The sequence below is a fragment of the Bufo bufo genome, chromosome 1, assembly GCF_905171765.1.
Source record: "Bufo bufo chromosome 1, aBufBuf1.1, whole genome shotgun sequence".
Taxonomy (NCBI): Eukaryota; Metazoa; Chordata; class Amphibia; order Anura; family Bufonidae; genus Bufo; species Bufo bufo.
The window spans coordinates 353,248,451-353,275,594 of record NC_053389.1 but is presented as its reverse complement, the minus strand read 5'-3'; the positions used below and the strand labels follow the sequence as shown (position 1 = coordinate 353,275,594).

The 27,144-nt window shown below is 45.3% G+C and overlaps 1 protein-coding gene across 1 annotated transcript in view; it reads right to left on the bottom strand.

Annotated features, from left to right (window-relative positions):
* Positions 1 to 1,785: 1,785 nt before the first annotated feature.
* Positions 1,786 to 27,144, bottom strand: part of KCNIP1 (potassium voltage-gated channel interacting protein 1) — a 656,186-nt gene continuing 630,827 nt past the window's right edge. Inside the window, exon 9 of the mRNA XM_040404788.1 lies at positions 1,786 to 1,880. Coding sequence (XP_040260722.1) covers positions 1,833 to 1,880 — 48 coding nt within the window. The 3' untranslated portion in view covers positions 1,786 to 1,832. The remainder of the gene's footprint in view (positions 1,881 to 27,144) is intronic.

Genomic DNA, 27,144 nt, shown 5'->3' with positions numbered 1-27,144 from the left:
TTCTATTTTTAGTTTACACATTTTAGACTCATATTTCGGTTTTTCAGTCCACTATGCGCTTTGGTACAAATACTGCTATAATTACTACAGTTGAATTAGCTGCTGTTGTCGTCACCATAGAGATTGTAGAATGTATCATTTTATATCTCAATATTTAACCTGAATGCTGATTCAACAGATATAAGACGTCGTCGGACCTCTGTTATGGCAATATATTCAATTGAATCAAGCTGAGATTGTTAAATATTAATATTTCCGCAACATTATGTAATGTCTTGTATTATGTATGTAAGGTCCCGTCAAAATATGTTCATGTTCGGTATATACTACCTTGATGTTGTTACATATACCTGCAACTTATGTTATGTATTATTCTTGCCTTATTATCACACAGTGTTTGATGAAGGTCTTATGACCGAAACGTCACGTTTTGTGGAGTTGCCCTGAAATTAAAAAGCCTGCAAAGAATTTTTTTAGAGTGCTGTTGTTTTTTTCGGTCCTCCACAGAGGGGACTCAGTCTAATTAAAGGGGGGCAGGGTTAGGCATATATATGTCAATCTTGTTAATGTCTGTAGTCCCCTGATGACGCTGCTACTTCCGCAAAACATGTTGGGCGGGCAGTAGCTTATCAATTGCTATTTTAATAGCACCACGTCGTATTGTTGCACAATCAACTAGGGCTCTGGAGCCTAGTTGCTAGATAGAATGAATATGTGATATAGAGATAGGTAGTGATGCAAACAATTAGGAGCCTCTAGCCTACTGAATAATACAGTGAGGCTATAAAACAAGTAGCCTCTGACTCAGATACTATTAGGACGTAGGTGCAATAAGGTTTTAACATATTTAGTTCTGTTTTTGTTTCATTTAATACATTCAAATAAAGGATACATTTTAAAGGGCCTAATAGAGGGAGGCTGGTGAATTATTAGGCTGTGTCCTGTATATTGCTCTACTATATACAGGTATAGGCAGGACCCTTGTGTGCATGAGGCTGAACTAAACTGTAATTTTGGTTCCCTTCCAATCCGCATTTTTTCTAGATCGGACACAGACCCATTAATTTCAGTCTGGTCTCAAAAAATGCATACAGGTCATGGATGTCATCCCTGTACTGTCTGCATAAGTGCAGCCATTCCACAAATTATAGAACATGTCCAATTCTTGTCTGTTTTGTGGAAAAGAATAGCCATGTCTATAATAGGGACAGAGAAAAGTGTGCGATGCAGACAGCCAGTATACTAATTTTGCAAATCTGTGGTTTGCGGACTGCAAAATACATATGGTCATGTGCATGTATTCTTAGGTTTGCTGCAGTGCTAGTGCGGGTAACCATTCTGGCAGTGGATGTGCATTTGCTGGCCAGGTCATAGAACAGTTGTATCACAGATAAGAGGGCTTATGACTCTTTTATAATTCAGGCTTCATTTGTCATTCATATCAAAAACGTATATATTTTTTTTTTATTAGTAATCATATTAATTCCAATCTCAGTTAATGTCTGAAGGAGGTTTTACATTTTTACTTATTCTAACAAGATCAGTTAATAAAAGCAGAAACATTTACAGGTAACAACAGAATATCTACAAATAACCTGGAAAATAAAAATAATCAGACATATTCATTCAAATAATGCATTCAGGTAGTAAATCCAAATTTAATGGAGGTGAACATGTGGAAGTTGTTGGTTCTATGGATCTTTAGAAAATGGTTTTCTTCATTGAAAAATGTTTAAACTGTCAGGATGATACATTTTTCTGAGGTTTCTTTTTGTTTTGTTTCACAAGGTGGAATATATGGTTGTTCTCCATAATAAACATTGGTCTTCATGCTACATAACATTCTCAAATAGTTGCAATGACCTCATAATATTGTTATCCTAAAAATAGAAAAAAAGAAAACAGTTAAAATGTGAAGAAAGACTACCTCACTGTAAATAAATAGTGCTTTATATAATAATTCAAAACAATATTTTCCTTAAAAGAATTAATATAAAGAAAGTGTTATTGTTTAAATCACGTTATTATGGTGATATTTTTTACAAATTTGAATGTCTCTAAAATTTAAAAAATTACCCAGACACTTCTTGTTGTGTACAGATCAGTTCTAAAAGTCATGGTCACTGTCTACACCACATTTTATAAAGTTGGATGTTGGAAAGTTGGAAAGATAGAGATAGCTCACGGGGCAGGGCAGTGAAAATCAGGTGTGGTAAAAAGACCTGAATATACAGGTATGCATCTTTTGAATCTTGGAAGATCATAACATCTCTTGGTTTTAGGATGGAAATCACCAACTTGATTTTCTAGATCTTAAATTTCTTCTGTATATGGGGATTAACATATCAAATCAATGATTATACTTCATTACCCAGAGGGTTTTGGAATGAGATACAGTACATAGAAAACACCCAACCTTCTCTTTAAATGATGTTTCTTAAAATTATTTTTGGTAGAAACTCTTATGTAAAGTTTATAAAAATTATACCTTGAGGAAGCCAGGGGACACGTTGAATGAATGAACCTAAGAGGAGAGTTCCAAAATAAATTCACAGACAGTAAGGATCATATTTTAAGATCCAAAGTAGAGATGGGCGAACCTGTCAAGATTTGGGCCAAACCAAATTGTTTCCAATTCCCCTGGAAATTGGTATAGAACATTCACTCGTCTCCTAGGACTTGGAATGTTTAGGAAATTTTTTTCTCTTTTTGTTAATTTTATATAAATTTTTGCTTTTTCTCTCCCCCTCAACACTCCCTAAGCTCTTGAATGACACGACATCAATAGTAAATCTGTTCTATTATGTTGAGGAGACTGAACTGGCTTCTGCTGCTTGTGCCACAGTGAAATGGATGACTCTGCAGGGGCAGAGAGCAAGCTGCATACACAGTGTTTCCTGGTAAAGTAATGTGGGCCCCCTTTTTTTTTCTTTTTTTTATATATTGACAATTTTTATTTTTTGTTTTTAGAACATATAAAAAAACAGTCAACATTACAGGTATACAACTGACATGCATTACATAATCATATTTATGGCAGGGTGTAGCAGTTGCCATCAATATAGGTTGTAAAAGATATGCAGGCATGAGATGCAACAACAAATCAACATAAGATAAGGTGGGGGTACAAAGGATTAGTCAAGAGGAGGGGAAAGGGAGGGGGGGGGGGAAAGGAGCGAATTTTAAGAGAAATGCCTGAATTTTTTCCAGGGGTTCCAGATATTAGGAAAATTGGATTTAGTTGTTAGCTCCCAGTGTGAGATTTCTTCAAGCCTGTAAATCTGGTCAATTTTAGCGTGCCAACTCTCAAAACTGGGGATTGCTTCCAGAACTTTGGAAGCAATAGTCTAGCGGCTCCCAGCATAAGAGAGGAAAGGGACGCTTGATGTTTGGTGGTTTTTTGGATCCCTAATGAGAGCAGAACTAGTTCTGGGGAGCAGGCAATGGTGGTCTGGCATATTTTATTGATAATTTTAACTATTTCTTCCCACCATGGTTTAATCACTTCGCAAGACCACCAGATATGAAAATAGGAGCCTTTTTCTTTTTTACATCTCCAACATAGGTCGGATGAATCTTTTTTATAAAGGCACGTTTTATACCAATGAGAGAGGATTTTATAACTATTCTCTTGGGTATGAGCGCATCTGGAGATCTTATGCGGAGTGATCAACATGCTGGAAACTTCTGAACTTGACAGAGTAAGTTGTAGATCTCTTTCCCATAGTCCCACAATAGCTGGTTTAGGATCAGAGGTTGGGGATTTTAGGTTCTTATATATTGTGGAGATAAGCTTAGGGGGATAACGGGAGTTACTTAATAGCTTTTCGAACCAGGAAAGTTCTCCTTGGGGTGGAGTATTTTTAAGGGAGGAAAGGATCTCCGTTCTAAGGAATCTCAGTGGAATGGGGTTACAAGCTTTCACCTTAAGTAACTCAAGTATTTTCTGGTCAGGTGGTAAGGTTCCATCAAGGTCTAACAGTTCTCTTATAGGGGTGTCAGAAAGCCGTAGGGAGGGGGGAAAGCATTCTCTAAGCTCTTTAGGAGCAAGAGAGACTATATCTTTAATGAGTAGCAAAGGGGAGGGTAGGGATATAGATCCCTCTTTGGTTGAGAACCACTTCCAAATTTTTAAGGTATTTCTTATCATAGAGTTGGGGATAGAGGGGGGGGGGGGATTTACCAGCCAACAGGAGGGCCCTTAATGGTGAGTTTAGGAAAGAATTTTCCAGTGTGAGCCAGCTTTTGGTGGAGGGAGATCTAATCCAGTCAATAATCCTGGATAGGAGGATGGCTTTCATATATACTTCAGGGTCTGGCAATCCTATTCCCCCAGCTCTTTTTGGTTTGGAAAGCGTGAGGAAAGAGATACGAGGGGCCTTTCCATGCCAAATGAACTTTCTAATGTGTTTATTCAAGAGGGTAAAAAATGTGTTGGGTATTTCTATTGGGAGTGTTTGCATTAGATAAGTAATTCTTGGCATTACTAGGGACATAAGGTTTTTTTTCCCAAACCAAGACAAAAATGGGAAGTTTAATGAGTCTAGTTGGGCAATAATGGACGTCAGTAGTGGTTTATAGTTCAGCGCATAAAGATCTGATAATTGTGGGGTAAGCTTCACTCCCAAGTATGTCAATTGTTGGGTGTCCCAGTTAAATGGGGAGGTAGCCCTGAGGGTAGTGAGGGTTGCAGAGGGGAGGCCCATGTGTAGGACTTGGGATTTGGCGGGATTGACTTTGAAATTGGATAAAGATCCGAAGTGGCTCAGTAATGAGAGTATAATGGGCATAGATTTGGAAGGGTTGGTTGTAATTATTAAGAGGTCGTCTGCAAAGGCAGCTAGTTTGAATTCTATTCCCTCAACTTGTAGGCCTCTAATATCTTCCTCTTGTCTCAGGGCCTGTAACAAGGTTTCCATTACGAGGACAAAGAGGAGAGGGGAGAGAGGGCATCCCTGTCTGGTCCCGTTTCTCATTCGGAAGCTAGAGGAGAGGATCCCATTGCCCGACAGGGACGCTGAGGAGTGGGCATACATTGAGAAAACTGAGTTAATGAAAGATTCCAGGATTTGGAATTTTTGCAAAGTAAATCGAATGCAAGACCAGTCAACCCTGTCAAAAGCTGGGTGGATTAAGGTGGTAGGAAGGTTATTCAGGCGGAGGGCAAGAATTTTGGCTAAAAGCTTTAGGTCTACATTGATTAGGGAAATGAGGCGGTAGTTTGAGCAGGAGGTAGGGTCTTTTCCTACTTTGGGTATAATGGTGATGGTTGCCCTAGTCATATCCGTAGTAATTGGGAGTCCACACAGGGATGAGTTATATATTGGGAGTAGGTAGGGGGTAAGGATATCTTTAAAAGAGGAGTAGTAAGTTATTGGGAGGCCATCCGGGCCTGGACATTTCCCTTTAGGGGTTGATTTTACAGCCGCATCTAGTACCGGGACCGAAAATGGTCTGGAAAGGGAGGTCTTTTTGGGTAGGTGATAGGGCTGGAAGGGTAAGAGAATCTAGAAAACGTTTAATGTGAGGTATTTTTTCCTCGGCAGAATATGTTAGCTCATGGGAGGGGAGGTTATATAGTGATTTGTAAAAGAGTTTAAATTGCTCAGTAATCTCTTCTGATTTAACCACCTCAGCCCCCCTAGCTTAAACACCCTTAATGACCAGGCCCCTTTTTACACTTCTGACCTACACTACTTTCACCGTTTATTGCTCGGTCATGCAACTTACCACCCAAATGAATTTTACCTCCTTTTCTTCTCACTAATAGAGCTTTCATTTGGTGGTATTTCATTGCTGCTGACATTTTTACTTTTTTTGTTATTAATCGAAATTTAACGATTTTTTTTGCAAAAAAATGACATTTTTCGCTTTCAGTTGTGAAATTTTGCAAAAAAAACGACATCCATATATAAATTTTTCTCTAAATTTATTGTTCTACATGTCTTTGATAAAAAAAAATGTTTGGGTAAAAAATAATGGTTTGGGTAAAAGTTATAGCGTTTACAAACTATGGTACAAAAATGTGAATTTCCGCTTTTTGAAGCAGCTCTGACTTTCTGAGCACCTGTCGTGTTTCCTGAGGTTCTACAATGCCCAGACAGTAGAAAAACGCCACAAATGACCCCATTTCGGAAAGTAGACACCCTAAGGTATTCGCTGATGGGCATAGTGAGTTCATAGAACTTTTTATTTTTTGTCACAAGTTAGCGGAAAATGATGATTTTTTTTTCTTTTTTCTTACAAAGTCTCATATTCCACTAACTTGTGACAAAAAATAAAAACTTCCATGAACTCACTATGCCCATCACGAAATACCTGGGGGTGTCTTCTTTCCAAAATGGGGTCACTTGTGGGGTAGTTATACTGCCCTGGCATTTTAGGGGCCCTAATATGTGTGGTAAGTAGGTAAATGACCTGTGAAATCCTAAAGGTGCTCTTTGGAATGTGGGCCCCTTTGCCCACCTAGGCTGCAAAAAAGTGTCACACATCTGGTATCGCCGTACTCAGGAGAAGTTGGGCAATGTGTTTTGGGGTGTCATTTTACATATACCCATGCTGGGTGAGATAAATATCTCGGTCAAATGCCAACTTTGTATAAAAAAAATGGGAAAAGTTGTCTTTGCCAAGATATTTCTCTCACCCAGCATGGGTATATGTAAAAAGACACCCCAAAACACATTGCCCAACTTCTCCTGAGTACGGTGTGACACTTTTTTGCAGCCTAGGTGGGCAAAGGGGCCCACATTCCAAAGAGCACCTTTCGGATTTCACCGGCCATTTTTTACAGATTTTGATTTCAAACCACTTCTCACGCATTCGGGCCCCTAAAATGCCAGGGCAGTATAACTACCCCACAAGTGACCCCATTTTGGAAAGAAGACACCCCAAGGTATTTGGTGATGGGCATAGTGAGTTCATGGAAGTTTTTATTTTTTGTCACAAGTTAGTGGAATATGAGACTTAGTAAGAAAAAAAAAACAAAAACATTATTTTCCGCTAACTTGTGACAAAAAATAAAAAATTCTAGGAACTCGCCATGCCCCTCACGGAATACCTTTACCTTGGGGTGTCTTCTTTCCAAAATGGGGTCACTTGTGGGGTAGTTATACTGCCCTGGCATTTTAGGGGCCCTAATATGTGTGGTAAGTAGGTAAATGACCTGTGAAATCCTAAAGGTGCTCTTTGGAATGTGGGCCCCTTTGCCCACCTAGGCTGCAAAAAAGTGTCACACATGTGGTATCGCCGTATTCAGGAGAAGTTGGGCAATGTGTTTTGGGGTGTCTTTTTACATATACTCATGCTGGGTGAGAGAAATATCTTGGCAAAAGACAACTTTTCCCATATTTTATACAAAGTTGGCATTTGACCAAGATATTTATCTCACCCAGCATGGGTTTATGTAAAATGACACCCCAAAACACATTGCCCAACTTCTCCTGAGTACGGCGATACCAGATGTGTGACACTTTTTTGCAGCCTAGATGCGCAAAGGGGCCCACATTCCTTTTATGAGGGCATTTTTAGACATTTGGATCCCAGACTTCTTCTCACGCTTTAGGGCCCCTAAAATGACAGGGCAGTATAAATACCCCACATGTGACCCCATTTTGGAAAGAAGACACCCCAAGGTATTCAATGAAGGGCATGGCGAGTTCATAGAATAAAATTTTTTTTGCCACAAGTTAGCGGAAATTGATATATTTTTTTTCTCACAAAGTCTCCCTTTCCGCTAACTTGGGACAAAAATTTCAATCTTTCATGGACTCAATATGCCCCTCACGGAATACCTTGGGGTGTTTTCTTTCTAAAATGGGGTCACATGTGGGGTATTTATACTGCCCTGGCATTCTAGGGGCCCTAAAGCGTGAGAAGAAGTCTGGAATATAAATGTCAAAAATTTTTTACGCATTTGGATTCCGTGAGGGGTATGGTGAGTTCATGTGAGATTTTATTTTTTGACACGTTAGTGGAATATGAGACTTTGTAAGAAAAAAAATAAAAAATTCTGCTAACTTGGGCCAAAAAAATGTCTGAATGGAGCCTTACAGGGGGGTGATCAATGACAGGGGGGTGATCAGGGAGTCTATATGGGGTGATCACCCCCGTCATTGATCACCCCCCTGTAAGGCTCCATTCAGACGTCCGTATGTGTTTTGCGGATCCGATCCATGTATTAGTGGATCCGTAAAAATCATACGGACGTCTGAATGGAGCCTTACAAGGGGGTGATCAATGACAGGGGGGTGATCAATGACAGGGGGGGTGATCAGGGAGTCTATATGGGGTGATCAGGGGTTAATAAGTGACAGGGGGGGTGTAGTGTAGTGGTGTTTGGTGCTACATATTACTGAGCTACCTGTGTCCTCTGGTGGTCGATCCAAACAAAAGGGACCACCAGAGGACCAGGTAGCAGGTATATTAGACGCTGTTATCAAAACAGCGTCTAATATACCTGTTAGGGGTTAAAAAAAAAAAATCGCATCTCCAGCCTGCCAGCAAACGATCGCCGCTGGCAGGCTGGAGATCCACTCGCTTACCTTCCGATCCTGTGAACGCGCGCACCTGTGTGCGCGCGTTTACAGGAAATCTCGTGTCTCGCGAGATGACGCATATATGCGTGACTGTGCGCAGGGCTGCCGCCTCCGGAACGCGATCCTGCGTTAGGCGGTTAAAGGGGTTACCCGGGCTTTTAATATTGATGACTCATCCTCAGGATAGGTCAACAATATTAGATCGTTGGGGGTCCGACAACCAGCACCGCCGCCGAACAGCTTCTCTCTTCCTGCTCACTGCTGCATTGCCATCGACATAGCAGCAGCAGAGCAGGAAGAGAGACAGGAGACAGCATGTGCGCAGAGTCTCCTCATACAGCTGATCGGTGGGGGTGCTGGGTGTCGAACCACAGACGATCTGATATTGATGACCTATCCTGAGGAATAAAAGGCCCATAGAACCCCTTTTAAGGCTCCATTCACACATCCGCAATTCTATGGGGCCGCACGACGTGCTGCCCCGATCCGGAAATGCGGACCCGCACTTCCGGGTCCGCAATTCCGATCCTGAAAAAAATAGAACATGTCCTATTCTTGTCCGCAATAGCGGACAAGAATAGGCATATTCTCTTAGTGCCGGCAATGTGCGGTCCGCAAAATGCGGAACGCACCTTGCCGCTGTCCGTGTTTTGCGGATCCGCAAAACACACAAGGATGTGTGAATGGACCCTAAGACAGATAGTGATACAGTATAAAATTGTTATTAATTTACATTTCCCATTTGTCTACTTTTTGTTGTTGGTATCATTTTGTAAATGCCATTTTTTTGTTGTTGGATGTACAATTAGATGTACAATTTTAGATGCAGTTTTTAACATTAAGAATTTCCAAAACCCACTTTTTAAAGGACCAGTTCAGTTTTGAAGTCATTTTTGGGGTTGCCCATAGCAACCAGATTCCACCTTTAATTTTTGACAGCTCCTTTGGAAAATCAAGGGTGGAATCTGATTGATTGCTATGGGCAACCACTTCTACCTTACACTAGTTTGATAAATTACCCCATTTGTGGGGCTTACATAATAGAAACCACACACAAATGACCCCATTTAGAAACTACACCCCTCAAGTTATGTAAATATGATTTTACAAAGTTTGTTAACCCTTTAGGTGTTCCAAAAGAATTAATGGAAAAAAGGATAAATTTCAAAATTTCACTTATTTTTGCAGATTTTTCATTTAAACCCATTTTTTCCTGTAAGACAGTAAGGGTTAACAGCAAAACAAAACAATATTTATTACCCTGATTCTGCAGTTTACAGAAACACCCAATTTGTGGTAGTAAACTTCTGTATGGGCACATGGCAGGGTGCAAAAGGGAAGAAGCAACATATGGATTTTGTAGGGAAGATTTCACTGGGATCATTTTAAGTTGCCTTGTTGCATTAGAAGACCCCTGAGACCCCCTGATGCACCCTACAGTAGAAACTCCCATTTTGGAAACTATGGGATAAGGTGACAGTTTTATTGGTACTATTTTGGGGTACATAAGATTTTTGATTGCTCGATATTACACCTTTTTTAAGCCAAGGTAATAAAAAAAATGGCTGTTCTGGCACAGCTTTTATTTTGTTGCTTTTACGGCGTTCACCTGACAGGATAGATTATGTGTAATTTTTAGAGAGCAGGTTGTTATGGACGCGACGTTACCAAATATGTCTATTAAAAATTTTTTGTTTCAGTTTTACATGATAAATAAAAAACAAAAATCATGTTTTGCGTCTCCATTTTCTGAAAGCTATATTTTTTAATAGTCTTGTGTAGCAACTCATTTTTTTGGGGAAGAGTTGACATTTCTATTCGTACCATTTTACGGCATTCATCTGAGGGGTTAGATCATGTGATATGTTTATAGAGCAGGTCACTACAGATGCAGCAATACCTAATATGTATATATATATTTTTTTTATTATTTCACTTTTACACAATAAAGGTATTTAAAAAATTAAAAAATCATCTTGTTTTTGTGTCTCCATTTAAAAAATATTTTTTTATTTCTCTGCCGATTGTTTGTGTAGGGCAGGCATGGTCAACCTGCGGCGCTCCAGCTGTTGTAAAACTATAACTTCCACAATGCCCTGCTGTAGGCCGATTGCTGTAGGCTGTTCGGGCATGCTGGGAGTTGTAGTTTTGAAAAAAGTGGAGCACAGCAGGTTGAGCATGTCTGGTGTAGGGGCTCGTTTTTTGTGGGATTAATTGACATTTCTATTGGTAAAATTTTTTAGGTACATATGATTTTTTTGATAGTTCAATATTACACTTTTTGGGGCAATTTGACCTAAAAATGGCTGTTTTGGCAGATTTGTTTACGGAACTCATCTGAGGGGGTAGGTCATGTGATATTTTTATAGAGCTGCTCATTATGGACACGCCAATATCTAATAAGTCTCTTTTTATAACATTTTTTTTTTTTTTTAAATTAAAAATTGCTTGATGAAAGGAAAGGGGCACTTTTTTTTACTGTAAACTTTAATTTTTTTATTTTTATAAAACACTTTTTTGTAACCTTTTTTCACTTTTTATTTTTGTCCCAGTACAGGAACATTTCAGAGTCTGATCACTGTTTGAATGTATACATGCTATATTGTACTACATTGATTTTCAGTGTAATACATTGACAGCGTGCATCACAGGCTTCTGTACATGGCAGACCCTGAGGCCTTTGAGTGGCCAATCGTATATGCCGCAGTCAGCGTTGATTGCGGAATATAAGGGGTTAATCTGTGGCATCAGCGTTTATAGCAATGCCGGCAGATACAGCAGGGTCTCCTGGCTGTCATTCACAGCCTGACCCCTGCATTGATCAGGCACACTCAGCTCCAGTGCCTGTCCTTGATCATCATGACGTATCCGTACGTCAAATTACAGGAAGTTAAAAACACACTGAGCCATTGGATGTGTTATGCTTTTTCGTATTCCAAAGCTTCCAAAAATTGTCCCCTATCAAGGACAGATGGTGTTATGGAAAAAATAAAATGGGAATTGTTGGGGGACCAACCATATAAAAATTATGCCTTTCTGGGTCAGAATGCCTGCCATAATGCCAATTGCGGTAATTAAAGGCTTTAGATGCCGTGATCAAGTGAGGTTGCACTTCCGGGAGTGTTACTGGTATCCCCTGTGGCCAATGGGGATGCCGGTAATTGGTTTGAATGCGCTTAGCCTCTCTGAAGAGGCTGAGAACATTCAAACTGGAATTCTTGTTTTAGCCTCCAGATGGCAGGCCAACATAAGAAATGCAATATAATAATAAGCAATTCTCAGTAATAAGTCCAGTTTAAAAATACATGATTGTTCAAAATAAAAAAAAATTGTTTTGTAGGCTTAAATATGAGCTTCAAAATCATTACAAAAATAAAAAATAAAAGTTAGAAAAAATGTTTTAAAAAAAAATATAAACAAATTTAAATCACACCCCTTTCCGTATAAATAAATAAAAAAATGAATACCTAAATAACAAAAAATATAAACATCATGGGTATCACCGCAACCAAAAACTCCCATACTATTAAAATATTAAAATATTTGCCAATACGGCAAATGGCCAATTTGCCATTTTTTTATTGCTTCTCTTATGCCAAAATTTTTTTATAAAAATGTGATCAAAAAGTCACACACACTCCAAAATGGTATTAATAAAAACTACAGATTGTCTTGCAAAAAATGGGCTCTCACGCAGCTCAGTAGATATAACTATAAAAAAGTTATGTGTGTCAGAATATGGTGATGTAAAAAAAAAAAATTATTTTCAAACTTTACATTGATTTTTACACTATTTAGACATAAAAACCTATACATATGGGGTATCGTTGTAATCATACTGACCCAAAGAATGAAGGGCATGGGTCAGTTTTGCCACAAACGGAACTACGTGCAAACAAAACCCGTAAAACGGTGGAGGAATTGCATTTTTTTCCAATACCACCCCATTTGGAATTATTATACGGCTTCCCACTACATTGTATGCCATAATTAGAAAGTACAACTTGTCCTGCAAAAAATAAGCCCTCATACAGATATATGAATGGAAATATAAAAAAGTTATGGCTCAAGGAAGATAGGGAAGAAAAATGAAAACGCAAAAACAAAAAAAAAAAAAAATACCGGTATCCTAAGGGTTAATTGGGAGCAGCAGCAGTGCAGTGTAGATGTGGAAAGGGTAGGGTATTAGAGACATATGGCACATGTTGGCAGTCAGTAGCAGCCTTACAGAAGATGATGCTTGGTTGGCCACAGCAGTGGCATGATGGCAGCGGTGGTATGATGGTGGCAGCAGCAGAAGCCATACACAACATGATGGTTGGCAGACAGCAACAGTGGCAAGATGGGGCACCACCAGAAAGGCCAGATCTATTTATTGACCTCAGCAGACTGAATTTGAAAATCCTCCCAAATCCAGGCTTGGTTTATTTTGACAAAAGTGATGTTTTAGACACTAGCAGAGGACAACTTGGTCTGTTTGGGTGTCACCACGGCTCTGAAAACCCTCTGAATTGACACTGGAGGCTGTGTATATGCCAGCCTGCCTGTCCAGAAATCCATGGGGGTCAGGGAAAAGGGTATGCGCCACCTGAGGCGGGAGCTGTCGGCTTCCACCTGGCATGGCATATGGAAAAACTGCTGCATCATGTTGAGGAGACTGAAATGGCTGCTGTGGCTTGTACTGCTCATGAGAGCGGGGAAGGGGGGGGGGGGGGTGTGTGACTGTGGGGGGAGGCTATGGGAATTCGCTCTGGTAGGCAGGGTAAGCAGACGCAGCACAGAGGCACAAAAAACTGTTCTTTACCAGACTTCAGTGTTATTTACACTTGGCAGGTATCACCAAACAGAAAAAAGCAACTTCACCTTTGTTTTAAGTCGTGGTGTTCAGTTCACATCATGCTGCGGGTACCACGTATATAGATAAAGTCCTGGTGTTGAGTTCACACCGTGTTGCAGGTACCGTGTGTACTGCTCAAGTCCTGGGTTGTGTTCAAACCTTGCCACAGATCCGCTGAAAGGGTTCAAGTCCTGACCAAAGTCAACCTGTCCTCCCAGACAGGTTGCAAACATCCACACAGGTACAAACGCCATAACACAGACCTATCCCACACACTATCTGCTTTTAATGAGAGCTGGGTGTCCGCAAGTCCTGGAACGGCAAGTGAAATCCGGCCTAGTGCTTGACCTCACCTTGCTGCAATTGGTCTCTGCAGCATATGCTGGGAGGAAAATACCTCCCATCTACTAACAGACCCTTCACTGTGTCATAGGGCCTAGAGGGGTCTTTCTGTCAGACACGCTGGTGGCAGATGTTTGCTTGCAGTAAGCTGTGGCAAGCTACATACATAGTGTTTCTTGGTAATAACGTAATATGACCTCCATTTCTGCTAGAGGAAAACATTCCGTCATTTTGCTTTTGATAGAAAGGGTATAAAAGCATGACTATCCAGTAATCAGAATGATTGATGTCAAAGATACACCATTCTGCAAGTTCTTTCCCGCTCCGCCCCCACTGATGCGATTGGGTGTCCTGGCTGGTGCCATCGTCCTCTTGCTCCTCCACCTCCTTTATGGCAGATTTCCTTTGTGTGTCCCCAACAGCTATAAGGCAGACTGTAAGATGTGTCAGCTGCTCTTCTCATCGTTCATGCCACAGTTGTCCCTGCTGACAAGCTTTGTGGCCTCTTCGAAGGGCTTAAGCACCCAATAGGAATGTCTGATGAGCTGCCACTGCCGGACCTCGAAGTAACACATGCTCCTTGCTGCTGATGCTATCTGGTGCATGTCAAAATTGTTCACGGCTTTCCACTGCTCATACAGATGCTCAAGCAAATACAATGTTGAATTCCAGCGAGTTGGCACATCGCGGATCAAGAGGTGAAGCTGCAGGCCGTTGTGTTGATGCAAGTCCAGGAGAGCTTTCCTCGGAATGTAAGAGTGGCTGAAGTGTTTGGACAGTCTCCTGGACTTTGCCAGCACCTTGTGCAAGCCAGTGTACCATTTAGAAAGAGCTGCACCACTAAGTTGATGATATGCTCCCTGCATGGTGCACGTGTTATTTCTCTCAGGTTCAGGGCAGCTGGCTGTCACCCCACCGACTCCAACTGGGCAAGGTGGTCAGTGACAATGGGCTAAACATCCTGGCTGCCCTGAACGTTGGAGAAATAACACATGCTCCCTGCATGGTGCACATCATCAACTTAGTGGTGCAGCACTTTGCTGCTTGATGTACTTTAACACCTGAACTAAACCAAGTAAAGAAATACCACAACTAGACCGCACCTCTAAAAATAAAACATGATTTATTGAAACAAACTCATTAAAAACATCAATTCATGGAGCATTCCCCACTAGTGGGTAAAATCATATACAAAAATACCACCATTGAACAATCTATGTATAAGATTATCAAGAATATAACAGCAAATGCCTAAAATCGGTTCAACAATATACTTGTAGTAGGAGCTGAGCGAGGGACAGAAGAGGCATGCCTACGTACTGCCCTGACCTATCTGGCTGGAGTGTGCCCGGAGCCAGAGACGAGGTAAGGCCTAAATATGTGGGCCACCCAAGGCGGGATAGATGAGAAAAGGGGATGGGAGGGAGGGGCACAGGAACGAGCGCCCTCATCCTCTGGACCGCTGAGTATAAGTAGGGGATGGAGTTCCTCCCACAATTACAGGCTGTACACAGCCTTCACTATTTGTAGTAGGAGCTGAGCGAGGAACAGAAGAGGCATGCCTACGTACTGCCCTGACCTATCTGCCCGGAGCAAGAGACGAGGTAAAGCCTAAATATGTGGGCAAAATAATGACGACTGCCACAGTGTAGGGTGCAACAGTTTATTGAGCAAATGAAACCTATAATGCTAATGAACAAAAGGCTCTGGAAATTTCAACCTGGGGATTAGGAATGTACCTCGCGTAACATGACGACTGCCAACGACCCATCTTGCGGATCACATGAGCCGGCACCTGATGTCTGGACGCTGCAGAAGCGGCCCCTATGCGGAAGGAGTGCCTGGAGATAGAACTGGGATTGTATCCCAACCCTGCCGCTAGTGTGCGAACATTGGAGATGAAAAGGGCAGAAGAAAGGGGCCTACTGTCTATCGGGAGCAACGGGCCGTCTAAGGCGGCAGACTGGAGTGAGGCTAAAAGTTCCGTGAGAACCTTGATGGGACACCAGCAATTGGCCTAAGAAACCCATAGAACCCAAGGTACATGGCCGCTTTGGTGGTGAGGCTGGCCGAGTGCCCAAAAGGGAGACCGTCTAGGGCTATGGACAACTTGTGGAATAGCTCACCTGAGACTGGTTGCCTGCGCACCTGAACCCCTGTGCTATCCTTCTGAATACCCCTGAGAGTAGCCTTAATGGCCTGATTAGCCAGAATGGACTTGGCAGAGGGGTCACTGAGCATCCGATGGTGCTGGATACCTGCCAGATACAGCTTGATGGAATTGAACGATAGGTGGCGGTGGGAATGGCAATGAGCTATAAATGCCATGAGGAATGAGACTTCGTCCACATTCCCCTGAGGATGGGTATCTACAAACTGACGAAAGACCTTGAACTCGGCGTCATAATTCCTGGCGGTATTGGCGGCTAAAGAATGCTGGACTAAAATCCGAGCGGAGGCTATCAGGTGCCCTAGTCCAACAGGAGGGAGCTGAATGGCGGAGCTGGAGTACCGACAGGGTCTGCCTCTGGAAGTTCCTGAAAAAAGATGTCATAATTAAAGCGGGATAAGGCATCGGCCGCAATGTTCTTTGCCCCCTGGATATGAAATGCAAATACATGGAAATTAAACTGCAAGGACAGCCAAACTAACTTACGGAGGAGGGACATGATTTTCTGAGACTTTGCCCTCCCTTTCGTGATGACTTCTACCAACACCTGGCTGTCTGTCATAAAAATCACCGATTTGTTAGCCCAGAGTGAACCCCAAACCTGGGCGGCTGCCAATATCGGGTATAGCTCCAATAACGGAGACGACTTCATGGAACCGGCATCGGATATGAATTCCACCAGCCAACTGCCGACCAACCAGTGCGGATGGAAAATGGCCGCGAACCCACGGGAGGCCACAGCGTCGGTGAAGACCGTGGGGGACGCGGAATCCGGGGATGGCACGAACAGGGAAATGCCGTTCCACCTGGCAAGGAAAGATTGCCACATCTGGAGATCCGCCATGGCATGTCCGTCCAGTTGGACGGTGGAATCCTGATCCGGAGCTGACGGGAGTAGACTGAGGAGCCGAGAAGTGAACGATCTGCCCTGGGGCATGATCCTGAAGGCAAAGTTGAGGTGACCTAACAGCGACTGGAGCTCCCGCTTGGACAAGACCCTAGACAAAGCTGCGGAGGAGACAGCGGCCTGGATATTAGCCAGCTTCGCCATGGGGAGGCTGGATTCCATGCTGACAGAAACAAGGATGATGCCCAAGAAGGTAACCCTGGTGCCTGGTCCCTCCGTCTTAGCAGCCGCCACGGGGACCTCAAGCCTGGCGAAAAGCTGGAGCAAACTTGCCAAGCCCGAGGGGACGCCCTGAGGCCTCTCGACAATCAGGAAATCGTCGAGATAATGGATGACCATGTCCAAACCCCCGTGATGAACCAGGATCCAATGCAAGGCACATGCGAATCTATCAAACAGCCACGGGCTGCTCTTGGATCCGAAGGTGAGCCAGTTGGCGAAGTAGTACCTGTCCGCCCAATGCAAGCCATAATATTTCCATAGCTATGGAAGGATAGGGAGCAGCTTAAATGCGTACGCCATGTCGGCCTTGGCCAACCAAGCCCCTTCCCCAGCCAGCAAGACATACTGGATGGCCTCATCGATGGACGAATACCTCATGGAGAATTCTTCCGATGGGATTAAGGAATTCAAACTGGGAATGGGAGACATGTGAGGAGCAGACAAATCGTAGATTAATCGCCTTTTATTGGAGGACTGCTTGGTAACCAGGCCAATTGGATTCACCCTCCAAGTTGCGAAGGGGATAGACTGGAACGGGCCCAGCAGGAACCCCTTCCGAACTTCGGCCTGCAACAGGGTATCCACTGCCACCGGCTCCTGGGTAGCCGACAGCAAGTTTCTTCCCTCCCAGGAAACTTGAGGGAGGGCAATGAAACCCGTGTGGAAGCCCCTCTCGAATCCGGAGAGAAGGAACTGGGATAACTGGCGATCAGGATGGTCCTGCAAAAGAACGCCCAAGAGCTCGATGTTGATGTCGGCTAGTCATAGGTTCTTGTGCTGCCTTTTCGGGCAGCTAGGGCGAGGATGGGCCCTAAAACAGAGAGAGCAGATATGCAGAGCTCTACAACTGTTAAACCCGCAACCCCCTGAATTGAAGTTGTTGCAGACTTGACTCTGACCCAAATACGTGATAGGTCTACCCAGTTTATCGGTTGAGGCCTGGAACCGCTGGGCGCTGGAGAGACCTGGAAGAGAACCCTCCCGGGCCGGGGTGGGAAGGTTGGGGCACCAGTCTGCGGTATGCTGGATTGACTGGCAAGCCGCACAAGTGGGAGCCCTTAACCCGGCGAAATGTCGACAGAATAGCTCCATGTCGAGGTTCGCCCAGTCAGTGATGAACTGAAACTGGGCGAGGGCAGCGGCTGCCTTGGCCGAGAAAGACCTGTGATAGTCATAGAAGTTAGTGCCACCGTACTTGTAACCTAGGTCGGTAATGCGGTATAAGTAAGAGTCCAGTTCCTCACATCTGTGTGGCTGGGCAGAGCAGATGGTGTCTCTGTAGAGGCTAAAAGCCAGTACGAATTCGGGGATAGATAGTTTAAGGTTCAAGCGGGCATCCTTGGCCCTGAGAACCACCGACACCTCCCCACAATTAATTATTTTATTCTCAGAAATGTCCTGGGACGCAATGAGAATAGATGCCAGGTTGACATCTTTCCCCGCTAGAATATCCCTTTTTAAGTTCTCCGGGATAAAATGCGAGGGAGCGATCTGGGGGCTGGCACAGACCGTACCTGGAGCTGCGTCCTGAGACGTCGAGGGAATGGGTGGTGGAGCTGGAGATGGTGGCGCCACCGGAGGCCGGGACTCCAATTCCCCCATTCTGGCTTGGATATTTGCCACCGAACCGGCCAGACTGCCGATGGTGGACTGCAACTGCAGCAGGGACAGCTGAATGGAGGAGAGAGAGGGCTGGTCGGTTGAACCCTCTGGCTCCGCCATCCGGAGACGATAGAGTTCCGCCTTCCTTGCAGAAGCGGGGTGATGGATTCCTCTTCGATTAAGCTCTGCTATGAGCTTTGGAATTGTCCAGCTACAAAGGGAAGGGTTACTGGCGCGTCCCGACACCGAGGACCCGGGTAAGGACACGTTGTCATCCACCTCTGAAGCTTGGGACATCTTTAGAGGTAAGCATATGTACAAGTAATCTTAAAGACTTGCCCCATTCTTTTTTTTTTCTTTTTTTTTTATGGAGTGGTGGCATAGAAAAAAAATCGCAACCTACCCGAAAAAACTGACAGCACTGACTAACTCTCCGGCGACACTGGAGACCTAGGAATGGAAGCCCGTAATGAATAAGGAAAGCCCTGAGCAGCGGAGGAGCATGATGACGCCGCTCGGTTATGACCTTACCTGGAACCTGGCACCTTGGGGTAACCGGACACGGGGGACTACAGCGAGACGACTGTGAGTGGACCGGAATTCCGGAGGCCTGAGGCCCTGTTTATATGAAAAAACAAAACAAGCTTGCGTTGACACGAGACCCGGAGAGGGGTGTGACCTGGTGGCACCGAAGAAGCAACGGAGACCAGGATGCAGCCTGGGTGCCATGGCCAATTGAAGGATGACCCTGATCGGAAAGAATCATTGACCGATGCCGCTCCGCATGAAAAAATGCAGCGTACTCAAGTTGTGTTTAATAGAGTTTCTGGGTGTAGTAGTGCAATAGACACTAACCTGAGACGGCTGACTCTCTGCAAGGGCAGGTGATGGTAGGAAAATGTTTGTGACGCCAGTGCCAATTAAACGGTGGCACGCCGTTTGCTGATAGCAGGAATAAATGAGGAACACCGTGATGTTAAAACAGAACTCCAACTTTAGTAGTTTTCATAGAGACATTAACGGAAGCGCAGTTCCTTTGCATACAGTCGATTTTTCAATACGGTTGATGCAGGCAATACAGATTGAGCAAGGTGACTACAGAGTGTTAAACACACAGGACTTGCAGTACAGGAGCTTGCACTCTATCTCTGACTGATCCTGGAACATAGCAAATCTCCTCCAAGGCCCAATACCTTAACTCTGGCGTATATCCTTGGTTTTAGCTTTATAAAGTACCTCCTCTGTTATCTTGAGTACCTCTTGCTTTTCTGCGCTTTTGCCTCTGTCTCCCTCTCAGCTTCCTCAGGCTCTAGAAACTTCTGAACAGTGGTCTTCCTGCTTCTGCATATATATATATATTCAGGAGGGGAACCTTCTCCTTGGATTTGGAACCCGGTTACAGGGACTGCAATACCCTCTCCTGGTCCGCAGGCTTCAGGCCTGGACTTGTCTCTGACATAGTCTAAGCTCCAGCTTCAGACTACAGGCTGCAGCTTTAGACAGACACTTAGACTAGACTCCCCTTCACTTCCCTGACTGGGCCTTATATAAACTAGGGCTCCCTAGCTCCCTCTAGTGACTAGAAGCTGGAATGACACCCCTAGCAGGCCTGTACATGCAAGTGTCACAGTAACAGGGAAATACATAGCATTACATTACATGACAATTTATAAAGATGACATATACCAACTTCCCCATAAATAAGGGGGGACGACAGCACACCAAGTGACACTTTTGTAGTGACGGGCATTACAGTCCCCGTACACTACATACCCCACTGCTTTAAGCTGAGTACGCCCTCGTACTCCATCAGGGCTCGCCCAACTGGAATCTCTACCTGAAACAGAAAAAAGAGACATGCAGGCATACATTTATGTAATTCATCTGCATTTACGTTCATATCAGGTCCAATTGGCAAAGGTGAAGGGTAGTGACAAGGGGCGTCGTTCTCTTCTCCTCCGGATAGTGAATGGAACTGGGGCGCTGACCTGGCACAGCGTAACATTATAACCAGGATAGTCCATGACAATGAATAAGTCCATAATAGAACAGCACAATAGATAAAACAGTATAAAAGTTCTTGGAGGCTCAAAGAACAAACATGAGTCCGTACCCAGGTTATTTTCCTATTAAATCACAGAGGCTCTCATGCGGTGGAGTCCATCTCTGGGCACATTTCCTTTTAAAAGAGCAAAAATCTCAGAGGCTCAGGTCCTTTTGAGTCTGTCTCCGGGCACGGTTCCTTAGTATGAAGTTGCACAATAAAATTGTAGAATATAAAACAGGTGCTGTAATACCCCTGATCAACCTGAAAAGGGGGGGAAGGGTAAAAGGTGCAACTAAGGAACAGGCACAACTTGGCGTGGGGGGTAGCAAAAGCAGGCAGGAGGTCCTGGAAACAAACTTGGCTTTGTTGGCTTTATTACTTCAGTGGTCAACACCTACCACTGAGCCGTGGATGAACTGGCAGTCGCCACAAACGACCAGGAACATAGGACTCCTGTCCTGGAAGGGTTAATACCCTCATTCATTGATGAAATAAATCAAAAGGCCTAGCAGGCTGATTTACAGAGGCATATCATAATCACTTGACCCTGCTGGCAAATATGGCCTGTAGTAGTCCTCTACAGGAGGATGGGCCCACATAACGGTGTTAGGGGGCAGCTGCAGAGTAAAGGGGCCCCTAATAGGTATTGGCCCCATGGGCCTAGGGGTAAACCCTTGGGTGGACCGTACCGGTCCCGGCATGATAATGGTGGGATGGAATGGAGCGGTTACCGCCACCTCAAGCGGTCCGGTGGGCTCTGTGCAGCAATTCACAGCAACAGGGGGTCTTCTTTGGGGCACTGGCGGAGCGGTGGCAGCAGAAGGTACTCTACGGGTGGTGACAGGCACCCTTACCTCGTCCTTCTTTGGCGGCGTCTGGATCCTGGCAGTCGCGATCTTGCGCAGCTCCCGCAACTTCTCCTCCAGCCGGACAATCTGCTCACCGATGCTCTCCGTGTCAAAGTCGTGGTCATCTGCAGGCGCAGGTACAGTCACCGATGGCTCGGACTCGGCCTCTGCAGGTTCTGGTGATGCATCGGGTCTCCGACCCCTCCGGATGTTCTCAAAGGTATTTCGAAGTCCCTTTAGATTTTCCATTTCTTGCATGGTCTTCCTCCCGACGAGGCAGCTCGGGGGAAGGGTAAGGGCTCACCCATTTTTCCAACACGGTTGGCTGCCAGAAGACGTTAGGCCCAATGAAGGAGCTCCGCTCCTGGAAGGCGTGATGGGCCGGCTCTGGAGAGCGTTCCGGTTCCCACTCGCAGCCAGAGTAGTCTTCTTCTTCTGCCTCCCAGTCCTCAGGTTCTCGCTTGGGACGGGTCACGGCAGTGGCATAAGGGCCTCTCAGGCTCTCGGCAGGGGTGAACTCCACTTCCTCTCCCTCGCGGAGGCTGTGCTGATAGGAAGGGAGGTAGTCTCTCTTGACAGACCTTCTATTCACATATAGGTCTCTGCCAGTCAGATAGTCTTGGATGAACCCGTAGCCACGGGTTTTGTCAAAGGACACCACCACTCCCTTTCTCCTTTCCAGGCGGGGTTGGGTGTTGGTGTGTCTTTCATGGATAGTCTTAGTCAACTCTTCATAGTAGATCTTGGTCTTGGTATTCCGCTTTATAGCGGCCTCCCGGATCTCCGCCATTAGTGAGGACCATTTGAAAGAGGGCTGAAAGAAGTCTCTCCATGAGCCATAGCAGGGCTCTGGTTCTTTCTCCCCTGGGTGGCAGGCGGGTTTCTCCGGTCCCGGAGAGTAGGCCGGTGGAGCCTCCTCTGGCTCTACACCAATATCAGTCATCTCTGGTATGTCAGGCGCGGACGCTGCAGCAACGCTCTGTTCACTTTCCAACATGCTCGATCCTCCCCTGGAGAGCGATAGGGTCGCGTCAATTAAATCAGCCAGCTCCTCCCACTGCACTGGGAGGCCGCCCCCCAGGTATTCCAGTATATGGAAGGCGGTGTCCATGCTGGCAGACATGCAAATGTCCAGATAAGCAGTGGCGCCTGACCTTGAACTCCTTCCCGCTATTTCCTCAGAAAGGCGCCAATTTTTCCCGCCTTTTCGGGATGAAGATGACGCAGCAGTAAATTCAGCAAGCTCAGCGGCCATCTTTAGCAAAACGCTGTCCATTCACTGACAGCAAGCAGGATTGTAAAAAGTGCACAAAACCACACTCCGATGTGGCGATTTTCTTCCTCTTGGTAGCGCAATACTACACAGCGCTTTTTAGAGGTTTTAGGAACACTTTGGGTATGATTTTCAGTTCACAAAGTCCACTTTAAATAAACAGGCAATTTGTTACTTTGGTCACAGGGCAACTGTATAAGGCACAAAGTTCACGCTTCTTGCACTAGAAAGCGTGCGTATCCTGTTCGTGACGCCAAAAGAGAGGTGCGGCGTACTCAAGTTGTGTTTAATAGTGTTTCTGGGTGTAGTAGTGCAATAGACACTAACCTGAGACGGCTGACTCTCTGCAAGGGCAGGTGATGGTAGGAAAATGTTCGTGACGCCAGTGCCAATTAAACGGTGGCACGCCGTTTGCTGATAGCAGGAATAAATGAGGAACACCGTGATGTTAAAACAGAACTCCAACTTTAGTAGTTTTCATAGAGACATTAACGGAAGCGCAGTTCCTTTGCATACAGTCGATTTTTCAATACGGTTGATGCAGGCAATACAGATTGAGCAAGGTGACTACAGAGTGTTAAACACACAGGACTTGCAGTACAGGAGCTTGCACTCTATCTCTGACTGATCCTGGAACATAGCAAATCTCCTCCAAGGCCCAATACCTTAACTCTGGCGTATATCCTTGGTTTTAGCTTTATAAAGTACCTCCTCTGTTATCTTGAGTACCTCTTGCTTTTCTGCGCTTTTGCCTCTGTCTCCCTCTCAGCTTCCTCAGGCTCTAGAAACTTCTGAACAGTGGTCTTCCTGCTTCTGCATATATATATATATTCAGGAGGGGAACCTTCTCCTTGGATTTGGAACCCGGTTACAGGGACTGCAATACCCTCTCCTGGTCTGCAGGCTTCAGGCCTGGACTTGTCTCTGACATAGTCTAAGCTCCAGCTTCAGACTACAGGCTGCAGCTTTAGACAGACACTTAGACTAGACTCCCCTTCACTTCCCTGACTGGGCCTTATATAAACTAGGGCTCCCTAGCTCCCTCTAGTGACTAGAAGCTGGAATGACACCCCTAGCAGGCCTGTACATGCAAGTGTCACAGTAACAGGGAAATACATAGCATTACATTACATGACAATTTATAAAGATGACATATACCAACTTCCCCATAAATAAGGGGGGACGACAGCACACCAAGTGACACTTTTGTAGTGACGGGCATTACAGTCCCCGTACACTACAAAAAGACCCGAGCGAATCAGGGATTCAAACATGCAGAACACGAACTGGGTGAACAGGAACCACTGGATACTGCTGGAAACCCCTGAGCACATCAGGCAAATATATTGGATCCTGAGCGATTCAGGCAAATACAAAGAATCCTGAGCGAATCAGGCAATATACACCTTTCATGGGAAATGACAGACACCTGGGTGAGTCAGGCATTACCTGTACCCTGAACGGGTCCGGCCCTTACCTACACCCTGAAAGAAAAGGGCAAATACAAGAAACCTGAGTGATTCAGGCAAATACATGAAAACCTGAGCGATTCAGGGAAATACATGAAACCTGAGCGATTCAGGGAAATACATAAAACCTGAGCGATTCAGGGAAATACATAAAACCTGAGCGATTCAGGGAAATACATAAAACCTGAGCGATTCAGGGAAATACATAAAACCTGAGCGATTCAGGGAAATACATAAAACCTGAGCGATTCAGGGAAATACATAAAACCTGAGCGATTCAGGGAAATACATAAAACCTGAGCGATTCAGGGAAATACGTAAAACTTGAGCGAATCAGGGAAATACAGGAAACCTGAGTGAATCTGGGGGAAAAAAACAAAAAACACACATGAAAACCTGAGCGGTTCAGGAAAATACACACCTGAGTGATTCAGGAGAATACACAAACCCGAGCGATTCAGTCAAGAATAACCTGAGCGACCCAGGCAAGCATGGACCTGAGCGACCCAGGCAACCACAAGACCCCGAGCAGTCCCAGGCAACCTAACCTGGCGACTCTGGTGATCACATGGAGCTGAAGCAGAACAGAACCTGAACGCACCAAACAGGGCCCGGGCAATCGTCTAACAACATAACCGATACTAGGCCTGAAGAATGGGGTCCACCCGACCCCCTGCGGAAGAACCTGAGCGGCATGGATAACCAATATGGCTGAATCAGGGACCCCTGTTGTAATGTACGCCGTGTTGGAGCAATTGGCAGCAAATGATTAACATTTTTTTTTTTGGAAGTGTAGGGGTTAAGGGCGGTAACTGACAGACAGACAGCACCTGCTGCGTGCAGGCCTGCAGCGGCTGGATGTACATACAGCACAGCTGCAGACGCCTCCTGGTAACTTAAGGTATTGCCTATCTGCAGTTCCCAGGACCCTGGCTCCCCTTTGGACCCTCATGACTTAATCATCACCCCTGCACATTCCTATGAAGGCCAGGCAAAGCCTTCCCATGATATATGGGTATGGCTGCTGAGACCACGCCCCTGGGAAGGACGGATCCGGGCTGGCTGAGCGCCAGGATGGGAAGCCGCCTGGACGTCGAACGGAACCGCCCGTCCGAAGCTTGGAGGGCCCCCCAGGTTGCCGAGCGCGTCCGGCCGTGAAGATGAAACGGCAGGAGGTGAGGCTGCGGCCAGATGGAAGCACCGAGGATCTCACTTACCGCGGGCGCCGCACTCTGCAGGAACAAAACCGGAAGCTGCCGAACCAGAAGTGGCGTCACAATCGTCTGCTGAGCTAGGAACCATGCACAGGAACGAGCGCCCTCATCCTCTGGACCGCTGAGTATAAGTAGGGGATGGAGCTCCTCCCACAATTACAGGCTGTACACAGCCTTCACTATTTATCAGAAACACAGTGGTGGCACATGGGGAATATTTTTGGAGGTGCGGTCTAGTTGTGGTATTTCTTTACTTGGTTTAGTTCATGTTCGTTTTTTGATACCAAGGCCTTCACTCCTATATTATACTCATAGGTGTGCCCCCTGCTGCTTGTTTCATATTGTTTGTACTTTAACACCTGCTCACCGGTGTGGCCACTCTCTCGCAGGCTGATCAGCTTCAACATGGCGTGGCAACACATGACTTGACACATATGATAGGAAGGAGGGGTAGTGCGAGCAATCTTGCGCCCTGCTGCTGTTTGGGACTGGCCAGTGTCCATGGAGGAGGCGGTGAAGTGCCTGGTGTGGGAGTCAGGCCGACACAATCATGGGTAGACAAAAGGACATGGCCTCATTTTCGGGGTGCTGACGCAAAGCTGCCAGAAGAAAAACACTGACGAGTAGGCTGTGAAAGACATGTAGTGTCCCTGCCCGTAAAAGCTGTTCCAGGTGTACAGAATGGCGTGAACCTTGCCACACAGAAAGAATTGCAGAAGTGTCCCATGTTTTCTGCCACGTGAGAGTACAAGGTAGGGATGGCTTTTGGGAGAAATAATGCCCGCTAGGAATCTTCCAGTGAGGCTAAACTCCCTAATGGCAGCAGACTCGACTAAATGGTATGTCAGCAACTTGGCCAGGTGGTAATTAATCTTACACACCATCAGATTGCTGGGCATGTTGAGTTGTTTCCTGGCCACGCACTATCAATGGCTGACGATGGTGTGGAGGAGGAGCTGTCCATGGATGCGGCCTGGATGCCAAAAGAGTGACCAGGAGAAGGAGGGAACTCCTATTGTGGTAGCTGGCTGCCACCTCTGTTTTCCCACATAATAGGGTAAAACAGCTTCATGTGGTTGCCTACGTTTGTGTTTGTCTGCCCACGTTATATTTTGCTCTTGCACAAGGTAATACTTTTGTCTTCCAGCAGTATGGAGAAAAAATGCCAGACTGGAGATCCTCATGCAACAGAGGTAGAGGCAGCTGACCTTAGCTCTGGTCTGGTACGTTTGGGCCTAAGCCACCCACAGCATCAGCGGCATCAGCAGATCATGAAGCAGACGTGGCCCTGGCTGTTCTTTTGGAGGTTTGTGGCCTTTTCTCTATTGCTGCCATCACCCTCCTCCTCTGATATTGCCTCCTCTTCAGCACACCGATCCAACTCCCAGGTCCTGTCCAGCAAACATTTGTCATTGGAGTCCTCACCTTCCCTTTCACTTCTATCAGACTGTGGGATCTGACGGTGGGTTCTTGTCACGGCTGAGGATGGGGGAAACCCTCAGCCGTGTGCCGGAGGATGTTGGTCGCTGCTTGACCAGGACGAACAGGATTAGGGAGCAGGTCACCTCCTAACAGCATCCCTAACCTGACCCTAACTCCTACCTGCATGGGCCGACCTTGAAGGTAGGAGGACCCATGCGCAGGAACCTCGGATCCCTACTCGCCCTCCGCCGGTCCCT